Consider the following 27,319-nt stretch of genomic DNA (forward strand, 5'->3'; position numbering starts at 1 on the left):
CCACTGTGCAGACAGTATCTCCGGGTCTTCCCTGCAAGCTGGGATGCACTCCACATTGCCCTGCTCTCCCACATCCAGCTCTGTTCACATCCAGCCTTAGGCATTCCCTACCCCCGTCTGGCCCTGTAGACCCTTCCTCATTCCATATCTAGACCTCTGCCATCCTTCCTGAATGAAAGCCATTTCATGATAGCTGTATTCCCTACAGATACTTGCTTACATTCTGCTGTGTCCTGGCATGCAATGCAATTTAAGTGAGGCAAGGACAGGTGCTGCTCTGGCTACCAGCTACAAAGTGCATTCACACACATCACTTAAGAGAAGTGCCTCACTGTTGACCTCCAGCATCCACTGTAACCCCAGTCCTGGGGCTCTCGCACAGCTCTGTTCATTGACCTCTTTCCTGACAAACAGCTCCCCTCAGTTTCTCCTCCTGAAGCTATTGGAGTTGTAGGGTGCCCACAGTTCTTTTGATGTGCCTCAGTCCTGCCATCCACGACACAGTAGCCCAGGCTATTCCAGTCCTGAGGACCTGGCTTCAAATCTGCCAGCACATCTCAATACACCGTGTTATACCAGTCCAAGTCTTCCCTTGAACACAGCTTGTCAGGTGTGTAGATTGCTCAGGTACTGCATAAAATGTGTAAATAAGCAGGTCACACGCCCTGTTCCCACTTTACAGTCCAATTTCTAGAGGTCAGGACTTAGCCAAACCCTGTACTACCAGCCTGCCCACTGGAATGATCCCTCCTCTTTTGTCCTTTCTCCAGGAAATCCCAACTACAAGCAGAGACAGAAGCTCTTCCTCATCCACTTTTACAGGCTTTCTATTGAATCACCGGGGTTAGAAGTTCAAAACCTCAGCATGACCCGCCAGTGGAGACCTCTGCCCCAACAGCCGCCTCCTCACAGGCAGTCCCTGCAATTGCAGGACATTGCAGGCCAAAATTAACTCGGGACAGCCTTCAGCTGCATGCTGGTGGTGATTTGGCTGTGGCTTAAGGAAAGCAGGCCAGGAAACAGTTACAGGTAAGCACAACCTTTAGAAAAAGAACTTTGATCACAGAGGATTTTAATTACTCAGTTTCAGACAGTGATAACACAGTGGCAATGAGGGGACTTTTCCTTCAGAGTGGACTCTGGCATTTCTTTTTTTATATGCTTTGCGAAGCAGCCCCAGTCTTCCCCTACTAGGAAAATGTCTCAGTTCCGGTCTCTGCTTTCTACCAAAGCTTTCTACCAAGAATATCCACTTCCAGAAAAATGCCCTTGACACTTAGCAAGTGCAGAGCTCCTGATCTGAACAGAATCCTTCATAGAACAACAGCCTCCCTCTGCTCTCCAACGCAGCTTCTTTGTACATTGTTTGAGCAAATGTTGCACTACTGCGGAGTGAAGAGGCATTGCTTTTACCATTGTCTCATCTGAGCCAATATTTCCTGGTCATAGTACACTTTGAATATAATCAAATCTATCAGCAATCATCATAGAATAAAGGCACTGACATTCTCTTTAATTGTAGTCTTCAAAAATGTTATTTGGTATTGGTCTTCCTACAGATGCAGGCTGCTTATGGAAGACGAGTTAAGGGTCTCATGCCAAAGTGCCAAAGAGTAGCATTACAATTCCGTCCTACTTCTATGGCCGTTATGAACACAGTATGATAACAAGCCAGATCCCTTGATCCTGGGTTACTTTTCAAGTTACTTTTATGCCTGGAAATGAGAGAGGAAAACAAAACAAACAAACAAAAACCTAATTACACTATTTAAGACATTCAAGCACTATGGACAAGACTCTAAAACAATTCTAAGGTTACTTTTTTCAGCATCCTGGAAAGTATTCCTCTTAAAAGCAGACTAAAGAGTTAAACCAAAACATTTCTTACTGAAAAGTTTTCCCAGTGAAATCAAATTTTTTTTCTTTTTTTTGGTTAGAAATCAAATGGCTGGCAGGAAAATGTTGGTTTATAATAAACTGTCTCAATTTTTACTGGAAAATTCTAAATGAATCATTTTTTTTAAAGATATGTTGGTGTGTCTAAGTATGGAAAACAAAAAATACTGACATTTCAAAATGTTAAAAAATAGTTAAAATGTTGCCATTTCTAAATGAAATATTTGGCTTTGATCAAAACAACTTCTTTTTCACCTTGACATTTCCAAGCTGATTTTTTCTGAGCTATTCACTCCATGAACATTTATGATATTCCAGCTTTTTGGGGAATGTACCCAAATGTTGGCATACCTGAATGTCTTGGCAGGTGGAAATCTCATTTTCTGAGTATTTCTAGTAAATAGACCACGTTAGCATAGCTTCTTTGAAGTCAGTGGAATTAAGTGGAGTAATGTAACAAGTGGTGGGTCTTGGAGCACCAGCCCCAGGCTTTCACTTAGAGTGGAGTGCATGAAGTCCAGCGGCAGATGCCACAGGTGGGTCAGTCCCTGCCACCAGTGCCCCAAACACAGACCCTAGCTAATAAGCCTCTGATGTGCTGAATTACATTAGAGTGTCTGGGCCAAATGTTTGCATTTTGGTTTAAGTTTGGATTCATATTCACCTGGTCTGGCAAAGGTAAAATGCAAAGCAAAGTATATCAGTTAATTGCACATCGCTAAAGACAGCGTTAAAGTTTTCAAGAGGCCAGAGAAATTTGCCCGACCCAGAAGATTTACCTGGTGACCCATCTGTCACAGCAGTGCCTCTCCAGTGTTGCAAGTAGCACCGATAGCCACAACATCCACATTATCTGTACATTTACTCTTTTGTAGACCATCACTTCCAGAGGCTCAATGCAATGTTGCTGCACTCCACTAGGATACTGCCTAGGCACAGTTCAGAGATGGATGCCATCTCTGGTATCCAGGAAAGCACAGAAATCATAAAGAAGCAGTCAGAGAAAGAAGCTGGCATTCATCAGGGAGTGGTTTAAAAAGATCTGTTTATTTCATTCCTTTTTATAAAAAAAAAATATACAAGTTGAGTTTAACATCCAAGACACCCATCGCATTGTACACCTGCCAACTCACAATCACACTCTCTCTTTTTTCTTTTTTTCTTTTTTTTAATTTTTGCGCAAGGGATGGATTTTCATTTTCTCAACCTGCTCCTCCCCAGAATTCCCAATTACAGGAAGTAACTTGAAGGCTGCTCTTATGAATTCACAGAAGGGACTCTAGAAGCCAGGGAGAGGTGAGTACCTTGGAGACAGATGTTAGCTAAGAAGAGTGATAATCCATGACAAAGCATTGGCCTCACAGATGATAGTCTAATTTCAGGGCACAGAAGTGTACATTTGAGGCGGGCATAGTAAACTGCTGATTAACCTTTTAGCTGCCTTTCTGTGCTGCATGTTGTATTACAAAGTGTTCGCCCCAATTGATGCACAAGCTAAGCTAAGAATGATCAGATATCATGCTCCACAGATATTAAGGTGACCAATTAGCTGTGAAAGTTAGAAAAGGATTCCTTTTCCTTTTCCCTTCTTAACACTATAAATTTAGCCAAGTCTATTGGCAGGTGGATGACATTCAGCCTTCTCCTGAACCACTGAATACAAATGAGACTGTCTGTGATATCCTGTATTACAAATGGTGACTTTTTCATTGAATCTGGGCACCCTGATTTTCTAATCCATCCTAATGAAAATTATCTTTTGATTGCATTTTTTATGAAAGGTAAAGTCTAACATATCCTTTTGATCTCTCATTCTGCTCATAGCTGGGCAGAATTGGTTTGTGCTGAAGAAACAGCAGCAGTTAGGACCTCTGCTGGTTTCAATTGGGTTTGTATAGATGAGCAGAATTCTTAACCTTTCCCTTGTAGTCAGCAATGAAGTTACTTCCAGCAACTTAACTACTGTGTTTTGATATGATGAATACACCTCTTCACACAGAGTGAGAGACACTAGCAACTGGACTATGGCATTTCTGGCAATGTAGCAAGAAATCAGGCAATGACTGCTAAAATGGCATTTGGGGTGGAGGGGAGAAGAATGACTATCCTTCCCTGCAGTGAAATTTTATTACAAAATATTACATGAATTAATATCTGTAAAAGTGACAAAAAAAACCTATGCAGAAAATAAACCTTCCACCACAGTTTTCCAGGTCCCAATTGTGTGTGTGTTTGTTTTATACAGTAAACAATTGCTTTAACTCCACATACAAAATTCTGTACAAAATTCCCTATTATTTACAGAAATTCCTCCACTGTGTTACAAACTCAGAAGCACAAATGAAAGCCCAAAATAGGGATATCAATTCTCTAAATTTTATTCTGAAGGAAGCATAGAAAATCTAGCTCATGGGTCCTTATGCCTGTAGGACAGGGAAACAGAATCTTGTGCTTAAGATAGGGAAATAGCCTCCGACACTTTTTTCAAACTCTTCTCATGGTCCACTCTTCTTGAAGGCCCATGACACAGGACAGGCAGCTATATGTTGGTCTGGGCTTGTTATATTTCTAGACATGCTGTTTTACTGTAACAGCTAACATTTGCTGCACTGGTGCTCCCCCAATGAGGCACTATCCAAGATTTTTTTTGTAATATGCTAATTCCTCAAATACTTTCAAGTTCCACTTAAGGTTCCAGTGGGTCTCACTTATGGGTCACACAAAGGGGAACAGCAAAACATTATTTTAAAGAAAAAAATGACTCTGGCTACATGCTTTCAAAAACTGATAGAGAATTTTAGTTACTAGTCACAAAAAAGCCCCAAAGATTTTGGGGTACAATGTTTCCAATTTTGGTGAAAGCAGTAGGTTTTCCAGCCAAAATTACTCTGGTTTGACTTCAAGATTTAGAAAATGTTTTTCAAGTTTTGTGTTTTAATTTTGATTTCTTTTACCAAGCAAGCATGGTACTGAAAAAGATTTTTTTTTAAAACAAACCAAAACTGTAGTTACTTTTTCCCAAAAAGGGAGATTTGTCAAGTAAAGATATTATGTTTTGAGTCACTTTAATGACTAAATAGTTCCCATTAGTCACTTAGTATCAATACAACACTGAGCATGTGTATGTGAGTTTAATGTGTAAAAGAGGAGGAAATTGTTTCTTGTTCAAACTTGTTTTGCGTTTTAATTGGCGTCTCAACTGCTTTTGCGGGAAATTTTCTTTAGATTTTTTTTTAAAGACAACATTTTCCTAAGCTATAAAAAGTACACCAGAAAGAAGATATAAAACTGAAATGAAAAAATCCATGTAATGTCTAATATTAAGCCAACTAGAGCAAGATCTCCGGTAGACTTATTGCTGCCTCATTGTGCCAACACACTGTATCTGATGCAGTACCAAATAAAGTTTGAACAGTAACATCCTTAACTATTTGAAGCTATATGCTGCCAAGAATCCACAGACGGTATATGGAACTTCTCCCTGTTTCACTCAAGACTGCGCACACAGCTGGAGGGCTGGAGTGAGACCATACATGTGGGTTACTGCACTAGGCACACTGCTAAGATTTGTGCCTGATTACTTAATGTTGCATTTTTAAGCTGCTGTTTTCGGTGAGACTGCTGCAACCAAGCTGTTAATTACTAGGACCATGTATTATCTGGGGAGAATGTGGGTGGGTAGGGGAGTTTAATAAGAAGGAGGGATGGTGTGAAAAGACTTGCATTTGCACTATATTGCAATGTTGTCAGCTGAACCCAAGCCAACTATGTTTGGGTTGGGCACAACAGGTTTCAACATGGCTGGTTTGGGTTTCCACCTAAGCCACTGACCCAGCCCTAATTTCCAGGATACACCAGATGTAGTTGCCTAAGAATATATTGCCTTACAATGAAATGCCTTTGAGCTTAGATAACTGTAAAGACAGTGTATATGTGCGTGTGTGCAGTTCTGAAAGCCTGAAGAACTTCCCCACCCCACATCATACAGTCATTGGATCTTTCTATAAACAGATACATGCTGGTTACCTGGAAGAATTCATATTCAGTGTGGCACCTATCAGTGTTGGAGAAATGGCACACCACACCCATAAAATAACTCTGGTCACTGTGTCTGACAGAGGGGGAACGGTGTTTGCTGCCACACCTGGCTGCCAGAATTGGCCTGATGTCAGCACAGAGTTCTGAAGGATAGAATATTTTGTACAACGCTGAGCTTTAAAGCATGTTCTGAACTCAGACGGAACACCCCATCCTCAGGAATACCTCCGAACACTGGGTAATTAGGACTGTCATGTCTTTGGCATGTGCCTGTGCACACCAGAGTCTGTGCCAATGAAAGGATTCTGTTCTAACTACATCCACACACAAAACACACCCCTATTTGACAAGGTATATGATAAAAGAATACATATTTTACAGAAAAAGCATATGGCACATTGCAGTTCCCAAGGGTTCCTTGTGTTATAATACAGGCCTTTTAATAAAGAGATGCAACCTTAGTGGAGATGCACAGGGAAACTTCCCTAGCCACACTAGAAAGCAGTGTGTGAAATGTACACAGTCACACACTTGGGTTCCAGGCCTTGCTTGTTTTGGCTTCTATTATGTTTGTCATCTTTGATTGATTTACATGCCTGGCCCTGGCTATCGGGTAACTACCATTTGTCAGGGTCACAATAGAGGTGTGGGAGGGGTTGGTGTTGACTTGCTGGAGAACCCAAATCACCAGAGCTTCCCAGCCCACTCACGAAAGAACTTGGGCAAGCTGAAATGTCTGGAGAGTGGAGTCAAGCCAGACCTGGTAAGCCCAGGCAGTGCAGCTCAATAAACCAAGACAGAAACCTGATCCCTGTTCATAGACTTGGCGCCAAGCTCTGCAGTGACTTTTCCACCCCCGGCTCAGCCTGCACATCTGGAGGTCACCAAAGTTTAATTCCAGTGAGTCACTGCAGCTGGGTTATTTACATGGCCTAAACAGGGCTCTCTGAACTGGTTGGGCAAGCTGCTTAGAAAGTACTTAATCAGGGGCAGCCCAAATGTTGAGCTCACAGAGCCTTGCAGGTGGCTTGCCAGTGTCCCCAGTGCCACACCTACATTAATGGATATGTAACCCTAAACCAGTAATGACTGTGCATCACCCCTAACATCTGCCTTCACTTGCATCTTCATTGACACATGCAGAACTAAACTTGCTGGCTCTGTTCACCAGAAGTCTGACTGATTTTATTTACATGGAGACGGGCACTAGTGGCCACATTGGACTATTAGGCCACACTTGGGGTTAACATTTCCAGAGCCTCTAAAGCCCTAGATCCTGTTAGCAGATAATCTATCACACAGGTCACCATCTGTACATTGCTTACATTGCTTCATCAGGAAAATCAGTGTTCTGTTGAACATGCAAGGCTGATTGATTACTTGTTCTTGATTTATTCATTATCTACATTGCTGCTGTTTAAATTGGTATCACCTGTTCTTGTTCTGCCTATGTTTAATTTTGCATAGGCTTTAGCAGTTTCTGGTATACACTACACATCACAGCATGTTAAGGAAGACAATGAAGATTCCTTAAAGAGCCCAAGGTCATGAACCTGTGAGGTAGGTAACAAGATTACAATGTGGACAGCAAGATTTATTAGAATTTCTTGAAAGCGGCATTTCTGAAATTGGTAAAATGCATGAAAAGCAACAGCAAAAATATCTGATTTGTAATAATCAGTCTCTTGCGTTCAAGGCATGAAGAGACCTGCCCAGTGCATTCTGGGAAATCAGTGGTACAGTGCAAAGCTTTGTGTTTTCCTGGTGACTGCCCACTTCCTGCCTCTGAAAGCCATGCTGGTTCTCACAGCAACCACATAAACCAAAACCATCCTGGAACCAGAAGCAATAAGGGCACAGTGATGGAAATACTTGGTCAAAATGCATAGGAATTCATGCCCCAAAGCCACCTCACTGCAGGAAACAGCACGCGGGCTCTGGGGAGCATGAATAGCAGATCATCTGCATTTGATCTGCTCCAGTCATGGGGCACGTCAGATATGGGAATTTTTCTATCCTTGTTTCTTGCACTGACATATAGAACAAGGTAAAAGACTTGACTTTCCAAACAAGCAGTGAACATCTGCTGCTGTTGCTGCATTACGTGCGTATCCTTTGGTCATGAGATGGTCAGGTCCAAAGGGATTCCACCAAAAACTTAAATAAACCCTTTCATCTGCTGGCCAGCCCATCTTCCCAATACATTCCTGCTCATTTCCAACAAGACAGAGACCTGAAAGGGAAAGAAAAGTCCCAAAGTTTGACACAAAAGAGAAAATTGCTCCTGAGTGAAAAATAAATAGTGAATTTGCTGGATGAGAGAATTCTGAAGTCCAAAGAACATCTCCTCGTTGGTGAGTGGGATCTTTGCCAGTGTACAGGTCTATCTTTAATAATCTTTCAACAAGAGAACTTTTGTGACAGGGCACGGACACATCCAGACCCCATGCTGCCATTGAGTCACAGCCTGGTTTTTTTCCTATGTACAAGAAGAGTCCATCAGAGAGGGAAGGAGTCCCAGCTGCTCCAGGAGATGGAGGTTATGGTGGGGGGGTCCTGCCACTAGTTTTGGTGTCTCTTCATGTGGAGGGCCAGGTGGTCAGAGCGGGAGAAACAGCGCCCGCAAGCAATGCACTTGAAAGGCTTGGCACCTGTGTGCTTGCGATAGTGCCGGGTTAGCTCATCAGAGCGGGCAAAGCGCCAGTCGCAGCCTTCCCATGTACACTTGTACGGTTTCTCTCCTGCAGAGGAAAAACAGGCCACAGATTACAGTTTCTGCATCAATGGCAGTGGGCCAATATACAGCACTTGCTTATTTGTCTGTCCTTCCAACCTCTCTGAGGCACCATGATCTTTATCCATCTACCTATGTGATCCTTGCTGTATCTAGGCACAATCCCATGTGATGTGTACAGTCGTTCTGATGGTGATACCCAACTCTGCTTGCTCTGCCCTTTCTGAACTGATCATGAGCTGCCTTACAGGACTGGAGGTATCACATTCAGACCTATGACAAACTCAACCATTTCAATTCGTAAAGTTTCAAACAAGTTTCTTTTGGGTTCCCTGTAGGCTTTTACTTTGAGCTTAAGGATAGAAAAGCTTGGGGCTTTGTTTTTTCCAATGAAAAGTCAAAAATTTCCATGGAAAATTTCAGCTGTAACAATTTTGTTCATTTGCTGTTCACTCAATTTTCCACCCTTTTCCCCACTCTCATTTTCCAGCCAGGACCGTGGTGGACCTAAACAACATGACATTCTGACATGCACAAAAAGGATTGTTGGGTTATTTTTAGTGGGTTCTGTGACTCTTCATCTCCACCCTCTCTTTTAGCAGAAAAAGACTGGATTGTGAGACTTCTCAGACAGCTGAGAACTCATATGAAGAAGTCCCACAACTCCTTTCTAGATACCCATGAGCTGTCTGCACCCCACAGAGGCAGCCCAGCTTTCTGAGCTGAACTCTGGACTAAGAACTGCAGCCTTCTTTGCAGCTGGGTGTGTCTCCCTCAAATATTAGTCCTCACTCTTAACAGCCTGAACAAGCAGGCAGAGTTCATGGAATGTGCTGACTTTCCTGACCTCAAATATTTACCATTTCATCAGCCAATTAGTGAGCACTGCACAGCAGATCAAGTGCACGTACACACACAACATGTGTGAACGGCCTTGTGCAGGAGCCATCTGATATTCACACACACGCACACACACGCAATTCAGCATAAAACATAGATGCATGGACATGCATATACGAGTTCACAACCACACACAGGTATCCCATGATGCATGCACCCATGCATGCATGCCTCCAACCTTCCTGACATGTATCTGTGCATAGACACATGGGCACATAAGCCACCTGCCCATAAACCTGCCTCTAGACATGCATGCATCTAGACATGCACACAAACACATGTGTATTTGCATATACCACATGCACCCAAATAAGTGGTGTGCTCCCCTCCCCCAACACAGATTCAGATATATGTGTGAACTCAGAAGCAAACATGACACAGACAGCAGAAAAATGAACTTTAGCCTTGCAGTGGGTGTGAGAGAGCTTTTTATGTCTCTTGTAAATAGGAACTTAAGCTCAATTTACAAGAAGTATATTGGGAATTTTATGGCGTGCTCTAAATCGCACATGTTTGCAGGAGTCTTTGTTAGTCTTCTACACTGAAAGACAAAGACATGGTTTGCCTTGCTCAGCTACAGTCATTGTCCCAGCCAGGTCACCTGGCTGGGTCAGCCCCACCAAGGCCCTTTAATTTCAAACAATAACCGGTTGATCTCCAGAATGGAAACAAAACACTTTCCATTGTCCCGTGAGTTGGCTCCTTCTCCCAGGGCAGCACGGCAGGGCAGGCTCAAACAATGGCCCCAGCAGGCATTCCAATCCCCCGGGAGGTGGGGGGGCAGCCATGGGGTTAGATATTTAATCTCACAATGGCACCCAGTCAATGAATGGCTTCTCCCAGAGATTAATACAGGCAAGACCATAGAAACAGCAAACCCCAGGTAAAAGTCTTAAAGAGATACTTCTTAAGCTAGAACCCACTAGGAGAGTTATCCCAAATGATTTGATTAACTTTTCAAGTGAATGAGCCAAGTGACTTCCTTGAGGGATACTGGTGGGGAGGGGCAGGGAGTTACTACTCTGGCCTTTCCACTCTAGATACACAAGATTAATGTTGGAAGTGAAATGAATATGGTGGCTTTGAGCTTGCCCATGAGGAAGAGTGGTCCATGGTTCTCAGTATCAGCTCATCAGTGTCTTCCCTTCAGTCATTCTAGATTTTCCTACCAGCCCGCACCAGTACTCATACCAGCTCTAGAGACATCCTCCTTTCCTTCTCTGTTTCATGCCATAGGCATGTGAAGGAAGGAGGCCATACACAGACCTCAAACCTAGTCACCAGGAAGGAGAATAAAATGGCTCCAAAAGAAGGCATCAGGTTTGCTAGACTGGGTCTTTGCACAATGGCTTAAAAGGAGTTCGCATCTACAGAGACTTGTAGAAGTCAAATATCTGTACTAAAAAGTGCAAATACCAGTGTCCTGATAGGAATCAGGGAAAAAATTCTTCAGCTTTGAAGAAGGAGACCTCACGGTAGGTTGTTAGGATCTCCCATTCTGGCAATGCCCTGGGAAACCCCTCTGACAGAACCCCAACACTATCTGCCCAGGGCACGCTGGGCACTGTCCCTCCTTTTCTTTCCTTTTACCTCCTCCCAAGGAGTTCTACAGCATGCATACAGACAAGAAAATGCTGTGCTTTGTTCATAAGGAAAATGTCTTTGATGCCTTCTTCGTGGGACTGATAAGATGAAATAGGAGCAGAGCCAAGTATGAGAAATGATTCCCAGGCTCAGCACATGTTTTGTGTTTTGTTCGTTGTTAATAAAAAAGAAAAGTGAACCCAGGGACAGCTTAATTGCACCCAGTAAAGATCAACACTTCTATAAAAGAGATTTATGAGGGCAGCTCCAGTTCCAGGACTTGCCAAGAATCTGATAAAGTTTCAGATTGTAAAAATTGTCCTCGGAGAAGACCTAACCATAAGTACATGAGGTACACTTGGATGGCTTTGTGCAGGGGAAGCCGGGGTACCTTGGGGTGCATATTCATCTGAACCAAAGCCCCAGCCAAGTGCTAGAATGACAGGAAGTAACACCAAGTGAAGGTACCACAGCTAGAACCTGTGCAGTAATATGCACTAGAAGGTATAGCTGTTGATTTACTGAGGTGGGCGGGGCTGTTGTCCACAAACAATGATGCATTTCTTTATCTAATTGTATTCACTATGGTAGTGATCATGATCAGACTACACCAAAGCCCTCTCGTGAGCAATACTATTAAAAGCAACAATGCTACCACTACAATGAGGGGCATAGCATAAAATACTGCTAGTAGATAGACAGGTCATAAGTTGGACTCTTACCTGTGTGAGTTCTCTGATGTGCTTTCAGGTGGGAGCTCTTGGTGTAAACTTTTGTGCAGCCTGTAGAAAAGAAAACCCACAGTGTAAAACTAGTTTTGTTCTAAAAAAGACTTAAAATAGGTGTATCAAGTTTATGGTCTGCCATAGCACAATGGAGTGGCCAAAAGGAAATAGCGTGAAAAATTGGGGTTACTTGGATGCAAAGGCATGGGTAATGCTTGTTTCTGCAGAAGCAAATCAAAACAGGAACATTTATGATCAGAACTGAGCACAGTGGGTGTTAGCTAGGGAGGAGATGAAGATGGTTTTCTCTCCCCCAAATCCCAGAGGATTGGGAGCAAGGCTGTACTATTAGCAAGTAATGGGAAATTGAGTATATTAAGCACACCCAAGATATCTAAGAGGATTTCCTTCAAGACAGAAAATCTGCTTTACAGCTTTATTCAAGAAGGTATCATTGTTCTGCTAAACATCTTTTTCATCCATGAATTTTGTCTGAATTGACCCTAGACTCCAGACTTTATGAGGTTTCCCCAGCTCACTACTTTATTATCACACGCTATCTCTGGAGTGTGTACTCCTCTGAATTTTAATGGCTATTTTTGCCTAACTGAGAAGTCTTCTTTTCTATTTACAGGATCACACTGGTTTTTCTGTGTTTGAAGTTGGCTATATTTAAACCAATGTTGCCAAGAGACTGCTGTGTTATGTCTGTTAGAACAGTACTGGGATGCCTCTGGGAAATGCCCTGTAGTCAGTCAGCAGAGTCCCCAACCCTACTGCTGGAATTTGCAATGATGTCTAAGTGAGCCACCATCACAGCCAAGATTCAAGCCAGGATTCAGATGGTCTGTACCAGATAGAGATAGGGCTGGACATAACCACACCTGAACTTTGAGGGAAACTTGGCCCACAAGTGAATTTTACTAATGCCCCCTCAATTTACTAATTGAAATGTTAATGACAGGTTCAACCAAGACCCTGGATTTGAACACCCTCTATCTTCAAAGAGTCCTAAATCAGTAATAAGTCTGGAATTTTGTGATTAGGGTCCCTTTTTCCTCAAAGGGACTATCCTCTCCCTCCCCCAGTCACTGGCCAAGACACTAGGAGCCAAAAGGAGTTTGTCTCAGCTGGCAGCAGATCCTGAAGAAACCACACCACTGCTGGGAATGCTATGCCTCCAGTGCGGGTGGAGACTGGGATTGCAGCATGGTTAGATACTCCTGACCCTAACAACATCCCAATGGGATTGAGTGTCTGTCAAAGAGCCCCTATATCAGTATGGACCCCTTGGGGGCAACCACTGTATCTTCCTAGCCTCCTACCAACCAGGATATCCAAGTGACTGATCTATGCTGTTTGATTGTTGGAAAGGTTCTTTGCAGGCCTAAGGCATCCCAGGGTAGGATGTTGCTATGTCTCACAGCTTCACAGGGAACCAAGAAAGCAGAATATCCATGTCTCACAGATGGACTCTTTCTTGGAGATGAATCTGTTCTGCCTCTGTTTACAGGTCCTCTACAGCTTTAAAATGTCACCTATGATCTAGGGATTCTTATTAGAATTACTTTTATCGTCCTCATTGTGGTGATCTGTCCTTGGATGCCATATTCACATTTATATTTATTTATGCTTTCAAATCTCTCTGGATTTAGAGAAGGGGCTGACAAATTGCAGCATCAAGGAGGCCTGTGGGAGAGTTGATTCCAACACATGCAGTTCCTATGCACATGAAGGCTGCTCCGACCCACTGTAATTCCAGCACACTGAAGCAGACTTAATTAATCGAGTCTGCTGGAGTGTGGCAATTACCGTGCTCCAGCAGACTCCAGTGTCACGTGTATCCCTGTTCCCATAGTGAAAAATGGTGGTGGGGCACTTTAACTATAGCTCATTTGATGAGCTTTAGATAAAGTGCCCTTCAGCACCATTTGTCAGAAGGGGGCCGTTGATACACATGACACTTTGGGCATTTTAATTAGAGCGGCTCTTGGAGCTGCTCTAATTAAAGTGCCTCCCCCCCACAACCCACCTCCAGAAGCATGTGTACAAATGCTGCTAAAATAGGCAGGGCATCAATGGGCCTTTCAGAGCAGTTCTTCTGTTGCAAATGGCTCAGAAAGACCTCAACAGGGCAAGACATTTTTAATATGCTAGATTCCTATTTGAAATCTCTGGGCACATCCAGACAAGCATGGACATTTGTTTCCCCAGGCTATGTGCACAACTGTGCTGGCCCCAGCAGCCTCACCTGGGGTTCTGGGGCCTCCCAGGCCTGCAGCGGTAGCGGGAACCCTGGCCAACAGCCGGAGAGTGACTCCAGCGGGCTGGGCTCTGGTTTTGGGTGACACGCGTTGCCACATGTGCAGCCCCTTTCTTTCAGGATGAGCTTTTTTGATCCCAGGCTCTCCCAGGGTCAACCACCCTTCCCCCACAACGCTGCAAGGTAGAAGCACGGGGAATGCCTGCATGTGTGTTGTGTGGCACTGCAGATGGGCCTGTGGCACCACATACTGCATGTCTGTGCTCGTCTGGATATGGCCTCTGGGTTTATCTTGTGAATCATGCACACCTAACAGCACTAACCTTGTGTGGGACCCTGCGACACCCTTGAAAGGACCTCAAGTCACCCTCCTTGAGAATCACTCTTTTATAGAAAGCAACATGAGATTTCCCTAAGGATAAGGATTGTGTAAAGCAATCAAAGCCGTTTGCCAGTCCAATCAATCATGTCCAGGCTCATTCTGATCAGGAAGATTTAGGTCCCTTCCAAGACTCTTAGTCATTTTTGAACACTTGCTATTGTAAATCTGGATGCTTTTGGAACCTGCATTATTTTCTAATCTTGTTAGGCCCACAGCTTTCCTGGCTCAAGTAGTTTGTTTGTGGCAATGAGTTCCAGAGGCTATTTGTGTGTTGCAGTAACAAAAACATTTCTTTGTATCAGTCATCAAGGAAGACTGACTGTTTTCTTTGAATGCCCCCATGTTCTTGTAGCAAGTGACAGGATGAACCCAATATGGCTTCTGTGCTCCCTCTTATTCAACACACAGCCTGCTGCATGGCACGTAATTGCTCACATACAACCTTAATAGTTAGGTGTGTCAAAAGCAGAATTTTGGCTTTAAAGAATGTCTCAAGATCGCTGATATGTCAGGTGGATTGGAGCCAATATAATCTTACTGCTGTATGTGTATTATAGAGCAACTTCCACATTATGCACAGCACCTGACACATGTTGCCCATAGCTTGCATATATAAATTACTGCATGGCCTTTAGCTCAGGATGCCAAATGCCAAATGCCAAACAGATGCACAGCATAACATTAGCAGGTGGGGACATTTTGGACAAGGTCACAGTAATTTATAAACAAGGTAGATCTAAGTGAGACAAGAATGGATTTTAACACTAGAGCAGCATGACAGCTGTGGCCATACCTGGATAATCGCAATGATGGATCCTTCTTTTCTCCAGTTCAGGATTGTTGCGTCTGTTGTATTTGGGGGGTTGCATTATAATGTGCCCTTGGGAGAGTGCCCCAAGCCCATCTGGGAGTGTGGGCATCTGGGATGACTGCACCAGTTTCAGTCCAAAAGTGGCTTCATAGGATGGGGGAGGGGAAATGGTGTTGATGAGCTCAGGCTGATTCTCAGGGCTACCTGGCTGTGAATTTGGGGGTGAAGGGGGCAGGTTCACTCCTGGGACAGGATAGAATTGCCCTGTGATGTTGAAATTCCCCTGTCCTTGGGAGACATGGTGGAACTGTTTCACTTGTCCACTTGGCTGGACAGGTCTGTGGACTATGCTGGACATGGCATTGCCCGTGGACATGGTGACACCGCTGAGGGTGTTGATGGCTGTGGTGCTGCCAGTAGAGGGTGCCATTGTGGCAACATCTGCACCACCATTGCCAAGGGGCATCTGGTACAGCTGTGGCTGGTGTGGGCTGGTGGACAAAGGGATTTCTGTGGGCATCTCCTGCTTGATGAAAATATTGTTCACCGCCACTGACTGAGGCATGCTGAAGACACTGGTGAAATCTGGCAGGGTCTGTGTTGACCCAGATGTGGAGGAGCAGGGCTGGGCAAAGCTGGTGCCAGGTTCTGTTTTGATCTGTGGGAAGGGCATAAGAGGTTTGGATGGCCGGTAGAGCCCGGTCCGTAGGTGTGTGGTGTCAGGCAGTATCACGTTGATGTTCACACTATATGGTGCAGAGTTTGGCTTCTCTGTTGAGAAGAACTCATCGACCACTGAGGCACTCTCACGACGATACTTCTTGTCTGGCAGCATTGGTACTGGTGGTGCCTGACTTGAAAGATACTTGTCCATTTCAGAACGTGCCTGCAGGGAAGATTAAAAAAGAAACAGTTCTTGAGCCGACTGCCTAGACAAGATGGTGACGGGTGTTCTAAAATACTTGATAAAAGGGTGGACAGAGAGCAGGAAGGATGGTTTAGTGCAGAGGTTCCCAAACTTGTTTCTTCTTCCAGATTTACCAGTTGCCTATGTATTGCTACCAGCATAGATTTTATATTTTAACACCTTCGATGCCTATTATAATTAGAATGAAAATTAAATCCACCATTACAGAATTTCTCCTGTGTAACCCCCAGAGATTTTTTGTGTAGCCCAGGAGTACGTGTACCACAGTTAGGTAACCCCTGGTTTAGTGGATAGGGCAGTGGCAGGGGATAGCAAAGACTTGGATTTAGTCTTTGACTCAGCCTCAGACTTCCTGTGTAACATTGTTTAATGCACTGAATCCACTCTTTGCTTCAGTTGCTCCATCTGTAAAATGAGTACTAGTTCTCAATCTGCTGCAAAAATAAAATCCATTGAATATTGTGCAGTGCTCAGACACTGTGGTGATGAGGGACTTAAAACCAAAAAGAGAAATGACACAGTTATGAAAAGTACACAATGACATCAAGAAGGGCCAAGATTTAGATTCACTCCTTTACACATAAAAGAGCGAGAATTTAAAACTAGAGATGTGACTAGACCAGACCGCTCAGATGCCTATCCCATTCAGCTCTACGGCAGTTTGGATCTGGATCTGAATCTGAATGTGAGCTTAGTCAGTTTTGTGCTTATTCATGAGAATCTAAACATGAAACTTAATAGGAACAAAAAAACAGGTATGGCTAGTCTATTGTCACTGCCCCAGTGAAACATTCATATCTGTAATATGAAATATTCACAGCATGGTTTACATTTTAGTCCTACAACTTTCTGTGTATTTTTTCCAAATTCAAATATTCCAGAATAATGTGATCTCTGATTTAGGACATCACCCAGCTGCAGGTTCCCCTGGGGTTCATCTCTGACAGAGCTTCCTTTACCCATTCCTATTAACTCAACAGCCTAATGGCAGTAGTGCGCTAGGAAATTCAATCAGTGGCATCTAATGACTCTCTCAGTGGTTAATGATGCTACTACTAATACTCCTCAATGAAGCTACAGCCTTTAATTATGTAGTTAGCCATATGTCATTTTCCTTACATAGACCTCATATGCTCACTCGCGTGTAGTTAAGCTGGCAAAACAGTCAAATATCTTTGGCCCTGAAGACATGGGTTGCCAGCATGGGCTGTAGAATGCTGCAGTAAACCAATTCACCTCACCACCCAAGATAAAAACAGAGACTACATTTTTCCCTGGGAGAAAGCCTTTTGTTCTGGTGTACTACAGACCTTCAAACCAGTTGTTTCACTTTGAGCACCTGTGAAGTACGCAAGATAAATTGTGCTAACAGTTTTTCTTGGGCATAGTCATGGCTCATTCAAGTTTTTTGCCAGAGGGGAAATCTGTGTAAATTGCTGTTCCTCTTTGGTCCCAGGTTTTGATCAATCAGAACCACTTCAAATGAGATGTCTGTTTATATGTTTTGCCAAAAGATTTACAGCTCTGAACTAAGCTCTATGTAATGGGCCAAAGTCACCTCTGGTATAAAGTGACTGCCACCAATAGGAATGCATGCGGCCCCAAATGCTTTACCCTCCCTACCTTATGTTGCATGCCATGAAATAGAATATATTTGTGCCTCTTTCAAAGATTCACAACTTTGTCCAAATGAAAGCCATGCTGGCAACTGGCCAGAAACCTGGGACCACACTTGATTTCTATAAAATGGAACAATCACAGCTGCATCCTCTTGAAAACGGAGACAGTGAGTGAAATTGCAATGTTCCAGCTGGATTAGGACAGGTAAGAGGCCACCACAGCAGAGCTGCATGGGCTTTCTTTGGACCTGAAGCCCCTGTTGGCCCTGAGGCCTAGCAAGAAGTACCTGTGGAGTGCTATCATCCTTGTCAAGCTAGCTATGCTGCAAAGCTCCCAGCTGCCATTGAAGTCAGTGTTATTAAAAGAAAAGTACAAGGAGTAGCTTGTTATCACAAGTTCAACTCAAGATAAATGCCCAACCTACTGCCATAGGCCAGTGGTCACCAACCAATCAATCATGATCAACTGGTCAATCCCGGAGAGTCAGAAAGTCGATCTGAGGCTAGGAGGGCTGAGCCCTGCTCCACCCGCAGCCCAGCAGGTGGGGAGATCAAGGCCCCCTCAGTGAGGGATGGAGAGGGGCAGAGGCAGGAGCATGGGGTCAGGTAAGTGAGGCCCCAGAGGGTGGGAGGACCAGCCTGGGGTGTGCACCCTGGGAGGGCACAAAGGGCATGTGCCCCCACATCTGTACATGGGGCAGGGCAGGCTGCTGCTGTGGGCTGGGGCCAGGGCTGTACCAGGCTCTTCCTGGCAGGGGCTGGACCACACTGTGCTCAGGGCAGGTGGAGGTGCCATACGCACTATCTCTGAACCACTTGCCTTTGATCTAGGACCACCCTGTACAGTAGTAACAGAAGGTATGGATCTATGACATTAAACACAATATCTGGAATTAGACCAAAATCTGCACATTCCCCAAATGACAAGTGTGATATATTTTGGGACCCCTAAACATTGGCCATTATATTCTGGAATCATATCTGATCCTGAACTTTTCTGACATGTCAGGGGTTGGACTCCTTCTAAAGACAGACTTGAGCTTAAATACTTGGAGCTGAATCCTGATTTGTACAGAGGTTTGTACTACTGTCAGAGTGAGAATCATCACAGCTTGCTTACTCCTGATTTTACATGTACTCAGGCTACTCCAGCAGGTTATTTTTATCCTTGGCAGACAGATTACTGCTAGGCAGTACCAGGGGCTCTACCTCAGGCTCCAAATGCCACACATACCTGAGCAATGAAATGACCTGCTCCCCAGGGAGATGGAAGAGGGAGGTGAGAGAGTCAAAGTATTTTACTACTAAGCTTCCCTTATCTCTGGTACTTTGATTTCTCACCTTCAGTGTCAAGGAAAAGAGTTTTTCTAAGAGGGTTTCCAGGAGGCAGAGTAGCCCCAATCCCAAAAGATAAACAGATGCCAAACTTCTATGTGTACCTGGAATCACAGCTGTTGGGCTTCCTGCTCTGTCTTCTCAAAGAGAGACTCCCAAAACCTCTATTATCCTACCTGAAGCCTTCACTTAACCACAAATAATAACTAACTCCAATGTCTTGCCTCTTCTGTCTCCTAAGGCACCTAAAAACTGAGCCTAATGAAATTCTTGCAACAGAAATGCATCCCGCTCAGAGCTGGTTTGTGGCAGCTCTTCAGTGGTGAACAGCAAGCTCATTATGGACAGGCAATGGAGAACACCATATCTTACCTCAGCTACAGTGCATCACTGGACTGTGATGATCTGAGCTGGATTATGGCCAGGACACCTAAGCTAACAGTCTTTTGCCCTTGTGAAAAATGCAATGAAATGCAATGTCAAGATAGTGACATCTGAAAGGCAAGACTCCTGGTATGGAAGTGTTCTCCCAGCACCATGCTCGAATACTAGCCCTACACTTGCTTATTCCCTGTAGACCCTAGAGTCTTTAGTCAAATTTGGGGTACATTAGGTGAGGCACTGTATAAACACATAATAAAAAAGTCTTCTCCCCAGAGTTCTTGAAATCTAAACAGGCAACACAGAGGGCAGAACAGTATCTATGACTGCTGCTTGTTAAAGCTAGTCTAGAATGAATGCCCACAGGAATCAAGGGACATGGTAAAAATCATACAGGGAGCATTCAGTAGAGTCAAGAACTGAAACCAACACTCATATGGCCAACACAGAGCTTTATCAACAAAGCAGACCCTAACTCTCATAACAGCACCCACACTGGATCAGCAGCACAACTGCTAGGACAATGTAGTGCCTGCTTTCCTGAGCGAGTGAGTGTGCAGGGGAAAGCAAGTAGAGTTCATCAAGCCCTTTCTGTTGTGCCTTAGTCCTTAGTTTGAGGACACATCTGGTAAGGAGAAACCAGCTGAGTTGCATGAAGGCTCCTATGACCCTGAGTTAGTTTTCCAAGTGGCAAAAAACATGTGTATATAAAAATAATAATAAAAACCTTCACCTCTAGAGGGAGTGGCATTCGTGGCTCCATCTTCACAGGATAAAGCTGTGGAATAAACACAGCTCATTACTGGGCAGTCATGATATAGTCCATATTAAACTCAGGACTCAGCAGCCAACCACCCCTTTCCAGATCCTGGACATACATGGCAACATGCATCTCTCCACTAACATGGTCTTATACCTCAACATACCAAAGCCAGCACACCCGGTGCTTGGCAGTATTGGCCAAGTTGCCCTACTTCCATGTGAACTCCGGGACACATAACTCTGCAACCCCACCACCCCAGTTTCTACAGTCAAGTCCTCACCCAGCTGTTGATTTCAATTCCAGCCAGGGATGGTGGTCCACTGGCCACTGTTGCTTAGTGACAGTTGCTAGGCAACACAGGGCCAACAATTCTTACCTGAATCCTGAGAGTAAAGCAGTATCAAGAGCAGTCCTGGCAGAATGGGAGAAGCAACTTCCCAGGCATCAAGGCAAAGTCCCACATGGGTAGGGGAGGACAAACCAGCAGGAAATCATAACTCCTCTCAAACACGAGACCTCACAGGGGACACCTGTCTCATTGTGGCGTCTGTCCCCGTGTGTGGGCAGAGTTTAAGTGAATATCCCTATTTTTATATTCCCAATCTGAGCCCTTTGCAGAGGTGAGTCTTAGTATCTTTATTGTGCAGTAGGACAAATCAAGGCACAGGGAAGCTATGTAGTCTGCATAAGTGAAGCAGTGACAGAGCTGAGAGGGGAGCCCAATGCGTCCTATGTTGCTTCCCAGAAGACTGTTCACAGCATACAGGTCAGCATAGTTCCTTTATACAGCCCTGTGGACTAAACTGCCCTATGGTCAAACCAAGACAAACAGCCCTCAAATTCCTACAACCAACATCACAGCCTGTCTCTCGTCTAAAGACTTTCCACTTCTTCCAGAACAGGACCGATGCCTTCTGAGTATACTTGTAGGGGTAGCAAACTATTCAAGCTCCCTACACCAAAGGAAGGCTTAAAACTGCCTCTAAGCCAAGACTGGAAATGGAAGCACTTAGAATTAGTGTTTGTAAGGCACATGCAAACACACAGAAACACTTGACAAGATGCTGCTATATAATGAACAGTGTAAACGAGTGAGACATTATATTTACACACAGTTATTTCCCTACTCAGACTCACACTTGTTACTTCATTTTCCTCCTCTCTCATACACACATGCTTGCTTTCAGGGGCCTACAGTGAGACCATTTGTTCTGTTTAAAATCATCTGCACAACTATAAAACAAAAAAATCAAAATCAGGGATGTATCCTCTCTTTAACAGGGACTTGTTTTGTTCCTTCATTGTCAGCACTGCAATATCGCCTCAGGAAAACCTCATTTCAAGCACCAAAAAGCCCCTAAAAATAGCTTATCAAGGGGGAAAAGTCCCCTTTGTAATTGTTTGGTTTGTTTTTCAGTGCCTATTGCTCTGAAATATATTTGTAATCAACAACATTTGAATGCATTTGGAGTCAATTTACATTTGTTTTCCCTAATGGCAGGGGCAGAGTTGTGCAACCCTAACCTTGCAAATGCCTACATGTCAAAATGGGGAATATGTATTAGAGGGTTGTTACATTCTGGAAGAAACTGAATCTAGGAAGGGCAGCAGGAATTTCAATAGCAAGATCCTTGTGACAGAATCACAAATGCCCCTACGTTCATCTCTGTAGCCAAATTATCCAAGAAAAAACTTTTGCCTTTTGCAAGAAACAGGGGACAACTCAATACAACACTGTAACATTGTGGGGCTTCTTCTCTGATCAGAAATATTTGAAAATCTCCTAAATCGGTATTTCTTGATCTTTTCCGTACCATTATCCCTTGACCCCTTGGAAACACCCTGGATTCCCCTTTCTCATACAGTCAGGATCTAACAGGAACTCCCCACTCACCCACTGAGAGCATGATCCCTCAGCAAATGGTCCCTGCCCTAGAGATTTGGTGTTTTTTATTGTGATCTGTGCTCGGTGCTCTGAGCAGTGAAATTCTAAGCCCAGTTTAGGGCCAAGAATGGCTTGATATCAGATCACAGATGGAACAGAAGAGAATGGCAGCTCCTTTGAGCCAGACATTTATATGTCTATAGACAAGTCACTCAATAACTCTCCTACCACAATTTCTTCATCTGTTAAATGTGAGAAGATATTTACCAGGGATCAGCTGATATGTGGAAATTGCTGTTTATTATTGTTTTCTTCCCTTCTTTATAATCTGGGCTACTAACACCCCAAGCTTCTAAACTCAGCAGCTGATCCTATTGCTTCCCTACAGAAAGTAGGGAATCCATTCTCTAAGGGTTTAAAAACAGAGGGACAGGGTGTGGATTACATTGTCTTTCACTGATCTGCTGCCTTTGGTACTTTTTTCTTTCCTCTTTAACACTGCACGTCCAGGGGATAAAGTAACCGGTCAGACAAGTTGGAAGCTGGTTCCCGGTTTGCATAGCAAGCCTCTGCTTTCATTTCTCTTAAAAGACTGAAACTTCCCCAGAGGGGCAAAGACGGATGTCATAGGGTGGCGGGGGAGAACTTTCTCCAGGTTGATAGGGAAAGCTACTTTGCCAAACCAAATGAAGCTTGCTTGACCCCTGATATCACAGACAGATCCCTTTCTACTTGAGATGAAATGGTCTGAGAAAATATAAGGGTTATATTCTGGGGCTATACAGGGTGTAGGAAGCAAAGATACAAACAGGACTACTCCACCCCTCTGACCAATTACCTAGCCCTCATCATAGTCCTTCTGCAAGGTCAGTAAGTAACACTACTCCCATCCCACAGCCAGAGGTCACATGATTTGCCCAAGGCCCCCAACAAGAAAAATTATAAATTTATATCTGCTTGCCATCAGCCACACCTGGCAATCTGCCTGTGAAAAAACACAAGAGCCCATCACGCTTCTGTTCCAGTAAATCAACACTGTCCTTTCAAGGAAGCATGGCTGCAGCACATTCAAGCCCTCCTTGGAAGAAGCAAACTGTGGCTCAGTCACCTTGGCCATCTAGGTTCATGGAGGAAACGCTACTACTTGAATATAGTTTCAAGCTTCATGTCCTGTCCGTAAGATTCAGATCTGAGACCAATATAAAGGAATCGCATCCACATATCCAACCCCCACGTGTAAACACGTGTCTCAGCTTCCAAAGCTATCAGGAGGAAGAGTTGCCTTATGATGGTTTCTGGGGATGTAGATAGTTCTGTGGTCTCTTTGTGGCAAATGCATTACATTTCTGTGGCCCTGGTAACTATCCCTGGATAAGGATCAATGAGTCAGGTGAAACAGCTATATTGGCTAACCACCTGAAGCAACAAAGCATTGACTGCCAACATAGTAAAATAATCTAAAAACGTGGAACATGCCGATTGGGAAAAGGGAAAATGTGTACAACACACATTCAACTCCAGGTGTTCCTCATGGTTCCATGACACTGTGTTACTGCCCTGCCATGGCCATGCGACAAGGAACCAAGAATGAGCATAACACGCATGTGCAGCATGGAGTGCCTGCAGCACCAACCCTGCCATGGGCTTGCAAAATGAACCCAACCCACCACCCCACCACCAGCACGCAACCCAACTCCATCAATAAGCCTACATCACCAGCCCTGTGATGGGTGTGAAAGGCAAATCACTTAAAAAACATGCCTCACCAACCCCACACATACAGCTTAAATCCTATGATTCTGCACACCATGGGTTTGCCTCTGCTTCCTCCTCCTAAGTCTATTCAGCCAAGGGCTTTGAAGACAAACAAGAAACCCCCTCTTGTGCACAGAGAGTAACAGTGATGGTGTCTTTTATTAAAAAAGAAAGAAACTTCATGAACCTGTCATATTATTATGGCCAGTCCCATCCCACCACCCTCTAGCCCACAGGAATAGACCCTCTTCTGTTCATTGCTTGTTGTTGTGTACTCTGTTTCTCAGACATACATACATTTCAGTAGGTCACAGACAGAGCTAGACGGCCAGATCCTCTGTGATCTTGGCACCCCCTAGGATAAAACCTTCTTGACTACCTAGTAGTGGTGACCCACCAAAAATAGTTGCATGGGGTAGAAGGGACCTCAAGAGGTCCTCCAGTCCATCCCATCTTCTGAGGCAGGATCAGGTATACCCAGACCACCCTTTAACACCTATTCTTAAAAATGCTCAATGACAAAAATTCTACAACCTGCCCAGATTGCCTGGTCCAGTGCTTAACTTTCCTCCTAGTTAGCAAGTTTTTTTTTCTAGTATCTACCTTAAGCCTTTATTGCTGTGAAGTAAGCTGTTCACTTCCTGGCCTATTTTCAGGAGTTATGGAAAACAATTGAACACTGTGCTTTTAATAACAATCTTCTACATATTGAAAGGCTATTGTCATGTCACCCCTCAGTCTTCTCTTTTTAGACTAATTAAATTCATTCCTGTCAACCTTTCCCCATAGATCATGTTTTCTAAGTCTCTTGACTTTCTCCTCTGGACTCTCTCCAGCTTGTCTACATCTTAGACTGCAGTACCCAAACCTGGACGCTGCTCCAGTAGAGGTTTCACCAGTGCCAACTAGACCAGAATAACAATTTCTCATGTCTTTACATACAATAATATGTTCCAGAATGACATTTGCCTCTTTTTTGCACGTGTCATACTGATGATTCATATTCATCCCATTGTAATACCAAATATTTTTCTGCAATACCACAATTAGTTATTCACCATCCCCTGTTTGCACATTAGATTTCTCCTTCCTACATGCAGTGCTTCACACTTGTCTCTAATTAATTTTGTCTTACTGATTCCAGATAATTCTTCTCATTTACCAAGATGGTTTTGTATTCTGATCCTGTCTTCCAAAGTGCCTGAAACCTCCTATCTTGATGTCATTGAAAAGTTTATAAATTTGCTTTCTGTACTATCATGCAAGTCATTAACAAAAATATGGACTACAACCAGGCTGAAGGCAGACCTTTGTGGAAACCCACATGCTGCATCCTTCTATTCTGAGAGTAAGCTACTGATCATTACTCTGTGAATGTGGCTTGTCAATCATTCTACCTGGCTTGTGGTGATCTCATGCAGACTACATTTCCCTAGTTTGCTTATGAAATGATTTGCCTTGGACTTTTTTTGGTCAGAACTAGAAAATCTTTTAAATAACCCTCCACCGCTCCATCACCCAAATCAGAATGAGCAGGCTCAAAAAGCTGTATAAGCACCTGCTTACATCATCCCTGCACTTTCACAGACAACAAAACACTCTAAATCTGCTGCCTAATAAGGTCTGTACTGGTGAGATTGGCAAGGGGGATGGAAAGGCAGTGGAGAGTGTAAAAGAAAGTACCATCTCAAACTACTCCCTGGCTGTGTCTACACAAGACACTAACTGTGCAGCAGCCAAACAATACTGTGCAGTAGCGAGTTAAAGTACTGATAGTACTAATATGCTACTGTGCAGTATTATTAGGCTACTGCGCAGTATAGTCATTTAAAAGGTGTTCGCTGGCACAACTGCGCAGTGACTCTGGTTACTGCACATTTATTTAGTACTTGATTATACTAGTATTAAATAAGCACACATAAACCACTGCGCAGTAGCGTCTTGTGTAGACATGCCCCCTGTTTGTGTAATAATGAACAACGGATCCAAGTGAGATTTCTGATACCTTCTGGTAACAGCTCCCTTCTTCAATGCCTGCTCTGACTTCCACCAGCTGGCATCCTCTGTCACTGGCACTGGAGGAGAGACTTCTTGTTCTGAAACAGTCTCCAAGAAGGGGGCACTTCCTTCTTTCTTGTTTATACTCTTCTCAACAGGAATGCCAACCCCTTCCCCAAAATTCACAATCCAATTCCTGCCCCTCTCTACTCCAATCCACAAACCACATTTTACTTTCACTGGCTTATTTCTGGAGTGACAGTACTGAGGCGAGTACACTAAGCAAGAGGAAAATTAAATCTCTGTTCCCGTGGCACTGGGGTTATGATATCATAGTCCTGTCCACAGCAGCACACTGTGATGAATGGAATCTTTCTGCCCAAAATGTAAGGTCTCCTGCTGTCACGTAGACATTGTAAGGTAAGTGTAACAAAGACCACTTGGCAGCAGAAAACTTATAGAAGAGCACCATTATGGTCACTGGGGCTCAAAAAGTAGAGATCAGAAGCTGTCTTTTGGAAGTGAGCATGCCACAGCCTCCCATATCTCCTAAAACCTGCCAGCAGTGTGCAGTGTAAATCCTTTCCTCAGAGAAGAATGCAAACACGTGGGTACCAGGTTCACTGCTAACTGATATTCCAAGAACGCCACTGGAACAAGCCAGGCTTCCCAAGTGCTTTGTGTGCTTACCAGATGGGCTGTTATGTCCCTTGTTCGGTGAGTCTTGGCTGGCTGCGAAAGGATAGGTGAGGACTGGGTGATGAGCTGCTCCAGTCACCTATAATGTTCTGTTGCTGGACATGAAAAATAAATGATCTGGCAATTTAATGCCAGTCATTTCCTTTTCACAAAGAGGAATAGGATTTAAACCTTTCCCTGCCTCACTGGTAAGTGCTGAACATGTCAGTGGGATGACAGCAAGAATGCTTAACGGATCTAGATGCTGCAGGAGCAACCTTTCAGAAAGGCCTATGCCAGTCAAGCCCTGTGCCCCCAAGTGCCACTCCAATCCCTTTCCCCTGCTTAGTCTGCCTTTCTGCTCTCTGTTCCCTATCCTCCGCTTTCTGCCTGATCTGCTGCTCTGCTTTCTGCTCCCCTGACCTGTCTGCTGCTGTGCAGTCTGCTCCCCCCACCTCCACCTGGATGCCATGTGCCACACACAGAGGCTGCTCATGCCACAGGTTGGCCACTCCTGCCTTGTACAAAGAATGCCTTTTATACTTTCCATGAGAGGATAGCCAGTTCCCTATAAAACAGGTACGTGCCCCACTGTGCTTAGGGAACTCATTCAATGGAAGCTCTGTGCAGAAGTACACAGTGCG

The 27,319-nt window shown here is 44.1% G+C and overlaps 1 protein-coding gene across 2 annotated transcripts in view; it reads right to left on the reverse strand.

Moving 5' to 3' along the window:
* Positions 1-2,924: 2,924 nt before the first annotated feature.
* LOC149858413 (Krueppel-like factor 5) overlaps positions 2,925-27,319 on the reverse strand; it is a 45,584-nt gene continuing 21,189 nt past the window's right edge. The window contains exons 3-6 of one of the 2 annotated variants that reach the window (XM_090058950.1): positions 20,330-20,374; positions 15,316-16,219; positions 11,875-11,934; positions 2,925-8,675 (exon numbers count right to left, since the gene is read on the reverse strand). In XM_090058950.1, the coding sequence (XP_089915076.1) occupies positions 8,497-8,675; positions 11,875-11,934; positions 15,316-16,219; positions 20,330-20,374 (1,188 nt within the window). In that variant the 3' untranslated portion in view covers positions 2,925-8,496. The remainder of the gene's footprint in view (positions 8,676-11,874; positions 11,935-15,315; positions 16,220-20,329; positions 20,375-27,319) is intronic. The other variant, XM_090058951.1, reaches the window with a different exon arrangement.

This window comes from Crocodylus siamensis, chromosome 8 (assembly GCF_052110815.1).
Source record: "Crocodylus siamensis isolate JL-2025a chromosome 8, ASM5211081v1, whole genome shotgun sequence".
NCBI lineage: Eukaryota > Metazoa > Chordata > Crocodylia > Crocodylidae > Crocodylus > Crocodylus siamensis.